The sequence below is a fragment of the Nerophis lumbriciformis genome, linkage group LG26 (assembly GCF_033978685.3).
Source record: "Nerophis lumbriciformis linkage group LG26, RoL_Nlum_v2.1, whole genome shotgun sequence".
NCBI lineage: Eukaryota > Metazoa > Chordata > Actinopteri > Syngnathiformes > Syngnathidae > Nerophis > Nerophis lumbriciformis.
In genome coordinates, this window is record NC_084573.2 from 36,825,001 (window position 1) to 36,832,170 (window position 7,170).

The window sequence follows — 7,170 nt, forward strand, 5'->3', positions numbered from 1 at the left end:
GGATTTATTGACCCTAATAAAATCTGATCAGTTTGGCGCGGCCCCTCCACTTGTGCGGCCAGTTGTTTCCTAAGTCTTATACAAGAAGTGAACAGATGTCACGTTCAATGTTTGTTTTGGCAAGAAAGCTCGTAAGTAAGCCATCGCATTTTTCTCTCCTTATAATGACTACTGGGTATGTTTGGAATGAACAATTTAGCGCCCTGATGTGGATGTTCTGGTCCACATTCAGAACAGCTCGTATCATTCCGGCGTAGCACCCATCTAGGGACTGATGCAGGGTGGGTGTCAGGGTCCAGCTTTCGCAGCCATACAGGAGGACAGACTCCACAGTGGCGTGGAATAGACTCAGCTTTATGTGTCGAGCACCACACTCTTGACATACCCTCCACGCTAGTGCCTTCCTGACCTTAAGGTCTTGTTCTGTGGAGTTCATCCAGGAACTGAAGTACTTGAAGTCATTGACCATCGATGTGTAGTTTTATGCTCTCCCCCGCTGACTGTAACCACCGGAGTCTTTGAAGCTTTGGCTTTGAGACATGCGTTTAAAATGGTAGCAAGAGCATTCTTTTTAAACTATGCTTTGTTCGCAGGGGACCCTGAATGCCTCACAAGAAGGCAGTAGAGGCTCGTCCCACAGCCAAATAGTATAGAAAAAACATAAAACGGATGGAAATCTTTGTCCTAAGCGCTGCATGTTTTGCTTTCCTTTCAGCTGACTGACTGACCATGGTGTCTCCATGTTGGGTCTCCATAGCACTGATGGTGTGCATGTCCACCCCAGTGGTCGGCTCAGAGTGCTCCATCTGCAAAAACCTCAGCAACAAGGGGAGGATACTGGTGGGTGTCATGTTTTTTTTTTTTTTTGGTAAATCATCCACCAAGCTGCACCCTGTTGAGTTTGGAAACCTTCCTAAAAACTGGACTTGCTGACATCCGTCTTTCCTTTCCATGCAGGATTGCATTGAGCTCTGCAGGTCGGCCAGCCAAACTGAGCGTCCGGATCTAAGCACTTTGGTTGTCAACGTCAGCGATGAGAACAAGCTCTTACCCAACCCCTCCCAGGACAGGACCAAACACAAGACGCCCGTGTCGAAGGCCAGCAAGGACAAGCGGCGGTCTTACTTGATCGAGCACTTCCGTTGGAGTAAACCCTCCGGGAACAAGACGCAGGAAGCCAGGCCGGTCACTAAAGGCAACAAACGGAGCTCTTATTCAATGGAGCACTTTCGCTGGGGGAAACCGCCCGGGAACATGACACCCGGACTAAAGCTGGGACACAAAGGGTCCAAGAGAAGCCCCTACGCCATGGAGCATTTCCGCTGGGGGAAACCCTCCGGCCGCAAACGCAAACCTGTCAAGATCTTCGCCTTCCCCGTGAAGGAGCCCCCGGTCTCTTCCGAGGTGGTTTTCCTCCCTCAGGCTCGCAGGCATCTGAACAGTAAGGATGAGGATTTAAACCCCAATCAGATCCAGGCTTCGGAAACAAAGACAGAACCGCCACTTCAAAGGGGAAGTCCGCTCGCCGCTACCGACATAAACGATGAGAAACCTCAGGAGGTGCTGGCCGACATCTTCAGGGACATTCTTCTAAAAGACGTGGAGAGAATAGTCGGTTGAGCTTGGGAGTGGAAAGGGGTTTTAATATCCACTGCATGTTACGACCAATAACTCATTTTGTCATCAGCATGTGAAGGAGAGGTTGGTTGCTGCGACCCCCCCCCCCCGCCCCTGCCTCCACCTTGACTGCATTGGTTATATATCATATTTTATGTTGTAAATGTTCTTTCAAAGATTGCTTATTGGCAGAATATGCTGTGGTAAATGACAAATATTAAAAAGATGGTTTTGTGCGCGGCAAATGGATGGTAGCATTGTTTTGTTTTAGATATAGGCCACATGGGCTTTTGCCCAGAAAGTGGAGGAGGAATAAAAACATTCTTATTATTTTGTGCTCATAAAGCAAGGCAAGTTTTTTTTTTATAGAGCACAATTTGTATACAAATAATAATCATAAAACACTATAATCCTCAGCCTTCCCGGTAAGGTCTATTCAGGTGTACTGGAGAGGAGGCTACGCCGGATAGTCGAACCTCGGATTCAGGAGGAACAGTGTGGTTTTCGTCCTGGTCGTGGAACTGTGGACCAGCTCTATACTCTCGGCAGGGTCCTTGAGGGTGCATGGGAGTTTGCCCAACCAGTCTACATGTGTTTTGTGGACTTGGAGAAGGCATTCGACCGTGTCCCTCGGGAAGTCCTGTGGGGAGTGCTCAGAGAGTATGGGGTATCAGACTGTCTGATTGTGGCAGTCCGCTCCCTGTATGATCAGTGCCAGAGCTTGGTCCGCATTGCCGGCAGTAAGTCGGACACGTTTCCAGTGAGGGTTGGACTCCGCCAAGGCTGCCCTTTGTCACCCATTCTGTTCATAACTTTTATGGACATAATTTCTAGGCGCAGTCAAGGCGTTGAGGGGATCTGGTTTGGTGGCTGCAGGATTAGGTCTCTGCTTTTTGCAGATGATGTGGTCCTGATGGCTTCATCTGGCCAGGATCTTCAGCTCTCACTGGATCGGTTCGCAGCTGAGTGTGAAGCGACTGGGATGAGAATCAGCACCTCCAAGTCCGAGTCCATGGTTCTCGCCCGGAAAAGGGTGGAGTGCCATCTCCGGGTTGGGGAGGAGATCTTTCCCCAAGTGGAGGAGTTCAAGTACCTCGGAGTCTTGTTCACGAGTGAGGGAAAAGTGGATCGTGAGATCGGTGCGGCGTCTTCAGTAATGCGGACGCTGTATCGATCCGTTGTGGTGAAGAAGGAGCTGAGCCGGAAGGCAAAGCTCTCAATTTACCGGTCGATCTACGTTCCCATCCTCACCTATGGTCATGAGCTTTGGGTTATGACCGAAAGGACAAGATCACGGGTACAAGCGGCCGAAATGAGTTTCCTCCGCCGGGTGGCGGGTCTCTCCCTTAGAGATAGGGTGAGAAGCTCTGTCATCCGGGGGGAGCTCAAAGTAAAGCCGCTGCTCCTCCACATGGAGAGGAGCCAGATGAGGTGGTTCGGGCATCTGGTCAGGATGCCACCCGAACGCCTCCGGTGTTTAGGGCACGTCCGACCGGTAGGAGGCCGCGGGGAAGACCCAGGACACGTTGGAAAGACTATGTCTCCCGGCTGGCCTGGGAACGCCTCGGGGTCCCACAGGAAGAGCTGGACGAAGTGGCTGGGGAGAGGGAAGTCTGGGCTTCCCTGCTTAGGCTGCTGCCCCCGTGACCCGACCTCGGATAAGCGGAAGAAGATGGATGGATGGCACTTATAATTCAAACTGGAAAATTCCCGCGGAAATTTTGACGGGTCTGCTATTTGTGCCCTGGAATTCTGGCCGGGGGTCGCCGAGATGGTGCCGAGTGTCCGAATCCGTGAGTTTTAGGTGTGACTGTACCATTGGACGTCAACACTTTTGAGCCAGGGGTTAAAGTAGACAAGTGTGTGAACAAAATGAGACGTTAAGCACCGAGCTACGTGAAAGAATGGCTGAGCTACAAGAGGAGGTAATCTTGCCTTTTTGGAGCGTTCTGCTGGAAATATCAGCCATTATAAAAAGGTGCGTACCCATTCTAATGGCCTTTCCGACGGTATAACATATGTGGGGGTTCGTTGGCCGGTTCGTCTCGTATTAAGTGTAAGAGAAACGTGCGGAACAAGGATAATACAGTTAGAAGTATGAGCAATAATAATATGGGGCTGCTTGCATTGCAAGCGAATGGCCTAGTGGTTAGAGTGTCCGCCCTGAGATGGGTAGGTTGTGAGTTCAAACCCCGGCCGAGTCATACCAAAGACTATAAAAATGGGAGCCATTTGTGCTTGGCACTCAGCATTAAGGGTTGGAATTGGGGTTTAAAGTACCAAATGATTCCCGAGCGTGGCCACCGCTGCTGCTCACTGCTCCCCTCACCTCCCAGGGCGTGTACATGGGGATGGGTCAAATGCAGGGAATAATTTTTTTTGAGCGCCGTGTGTAATGACCTATATTTTCAATGGAACAATTAAAGTGTTGGTGTTGTTAACTGGCGTCATCTTGCAGTTTACACGTATCTCTTACTGGTCACACTTATCATTACACCATGTACCAAATAAAATAGCTTTGAGGTCGGTAAGCACAATAAGAATTATTGCAGCTTTTATACCCAATCGTGGCACCCACCAATGTTCCCTCTAAGGTGCGCGCCTGTGCAATTGCGCACTGCTCAAGCGTCCTCCGCGCACGGCAAATATATGCCACGCACAAAATCAAATAATAAAATAAGGGCTTAACAGTTTTCGTCATCATTATTCAAATATTGTAACGTCTGTCGAGACGCTTTGAGGACATGAATTCCATCCATCACTTTACTGAGCAAAACTCTTTATTGTCGGCCATAAACACATCACCAAAACATTAGTAAAAAAAAAATGTATCTATCAAAAGTGGTCATTTTCTGCAGTACAAACCAGACCAAAAGCAACTTTGTTATATCAACAGCAGCCGCTCGCTCTTTCTCACTTGCGCCAACACATGCACATATGGCACTTAGCCAGTGATGCGTTTACAGCCACACAAAAAGTCGGACAACTCCAACACCACGCATAAAGTGTCATTCCAGGTTGTTACACTATGATTTACCAATCAAATGTGTGCTTATTCTAGTGTCATTTATTAGGAATCTTCATTTATAAATATTAATCCTGAAATGCTGTTAGTATATTAAATAAATACTTATAAAAATATATTTTTTTACAAACAGGAAGTTGCAGGAATGTACACATGATCCCAAGCTTACATCTCATTGTGCAACATGTGAATGTTTTAATGGGAACTAAATGCAATGTCTGAAAGGGGGTACAAACTATTTCCAAAGCAGGACCTCCACCCAGACAAACAATACAAGTACACAGTTCATGAAAAACAATATATTTTGTTTGTTATTGTCCCTAAACACTTATATTAGAAATGGAAATGACTGCTGTCATTTGATTATAATAATAAGAGAATGTTGTCTGTCTATCTGTGTTGGCCCTGCGATGAGGTAGGGACTTGTCCAGGGTGTACCCCGCCTCCCGCCCGAATGCAGCTGAGATAGGCTCCAGCGACCCCGAAAGGGACAAGCGGTAGAAAATGGATGGATGGATGGAGATTGAACTTGTTATTTAGTGAGGTTTGGGACAGGTGTGCTGCTGGTGTAGCCACAGTGTGCACGTCTGATGTTGCTCACTCAATGCTCAGGGAGTTTTTGCCTTTGCTCACACACATGAACAATTAGAGGGAAGATTGGCACCCACCTGTTCCCAATTAGTCTGTTCACCTATGGCAGGGGTCGGCAACCCAAAATGTTGAAAGAGCCATATTGGACCAAAAACACAAAAACAAATCTGTCTGGAGCCGCAAAAAATTAAAAGCCATATTACATACAGATAAATTGAATTAATATGACTTAAAAGGAAACTAAATGAGCTCAAATATAGCTACAAATGAGGCATTATGATGCAATATGTACATATAGCTAGCCTAAATAGCATGTTAGCATCGATTAGCTCGCAGTCATGCAGTGACCAAATATGTCTGATTAGCACTCCACACAAGTCAATAACATCAACAAAACTCACCTTTGTGGATTCATACACAACGTTAAAAGTTTGGTGGACAACATGAGACAGAAAAAGAAGTGGCATAAAACACGTCCTAGAAAGTCGCAGAAAGTTATACATGTAAACAAACCAAAGGTGAGTTCAAGGACTGCAAAAATTAGTAGGACAAAACGGCGCTCGAATCAGTGAAGCATGTTTAGTATAAACAGTGTGCTTTATAACAATTAGGGAGGTTTGTGTCATGTTTGTCCTCCTACAGAAACCATATTAAAACAAAAAATATTCTTTTTTCCCCTCAACTTTTTCCATTTTTCATACATTTTTGAAAAAAGCTCCAGAGAGCCACTAGGGCGGCGCTAAAGAGCCGCATGCGGCTCTAGAGCCGCGGGTTGCCGACCCCTGACCTATGGGATGTTCCAAATAAGCATACTTGCCAACCCTCCCGGATTTTCCGGGAGACTCCCGAAATTCAGCGCCTCTCCCGAAAACCTCCCGGGACAAATTTTCTCCCGAAAATCTCCCGAAATTGAGGCGGAGCTGGAGGCCACGCCCCCTCCAGCTCCATGCGGACCTGAGTGACGTGTTGACAGCCTGTTCTCACATCCGCTTTCCCACAATATAAACAGCTAATGGTCGAGGGCGAGTTCTTGGTTTCTTATGTGGGTTTATTGTTAGGCAGTTTCATTAACGTCCTCCCAGCGCAGTAACAACACACAACAACAGCAGTCACGTTTTCGTCTACCGTAAAGCAGTTCGTCTGCCGTGAACAGCAATGTTGTGACACTTTTAAACAGGACAATACTGCCATCTACTGCACATGCATATGTGACCCACCCATAATGTGTCACATTTTTGTGTTGATTTATTTATTTTATTTTGTGGTTTGAATTCATTTTTGGAGCAGTCATTACACATTTATCAGTATTCACATTGGTCAGTAGGGGGCAGTAGGGCGTTTCTTCCCAATTGAATGCTATCACCTGCAGACCGGAAGTGTCTTGTCATTCTGATGAGCGCGACCAGTCTGTGAACAATTGAAACGTCCCGTGTGCTTTTTCCTCCTGTATAACAGGTTAGTTTTGGTGAATCAACTCACTGAATAATATCCATGTGATCTTTATAAGTTTAAGTACACATTCTGATGGTGGAGCCTAACTCTAAAGTGTTTGTGAGTTGTAGTTTGTATTTGTGATTGAATCCAGTGCACAGCTGCAGTAATCAATACAAAAAGGCGACGTGAGTGCGCAATGTTTATATAGGAACTTCTGATCCTAATTCAGACTCCCAAATTAGAGCTCCCGTTTTCTTATTGATTTTATAATGTATATTTGTATAATGTGTGTGTTCTGAAATAGTGACAGAGAATAGAACAAGGATGGACAATTCAACCCTTAACTCAACAATGAGTGGATGAGTGTTATGTGTGTGTAAATGTGTAAATAAATGAACACTGAAATTCAAGTATTTATTTTATTTATATATATATATATATATATATATATATATATATATGTATACATATATATATATATACACACATATATATGCATGTAC

At 45.8% G+C, this 7,170-nt stretch overlaps 1 protein-coding gene across 1 annotated transcript in view; it reads left to right on the plus strand.

Annotated features, from left to right (window-relative positions):
• Positions 1–1,862, plus strand: part of LOC133623508 (uncharacterized) — a 19,193-nt gene extending 17,331 nt beyond the window's left edge. Inside the window, exons 2-3 of the mRNA XM_072916149.1 lie at positions 716–840; positions 958–1,862. Of these exons, the coding sequence (XP_072772250.1) occupies positions 730–840; positions 958–1,620 (774 nt within the window). The 5' untranslated portion in view covers positions 716–729 and the 3' untranslated portion in view covers positions 1,621–1,862. The remainder of the gene's footprint in view (positions 1–715; positions 841–957) is intronic.
• Positions 1,863–7,170: the final 5,308 nt, after the last annotated feature.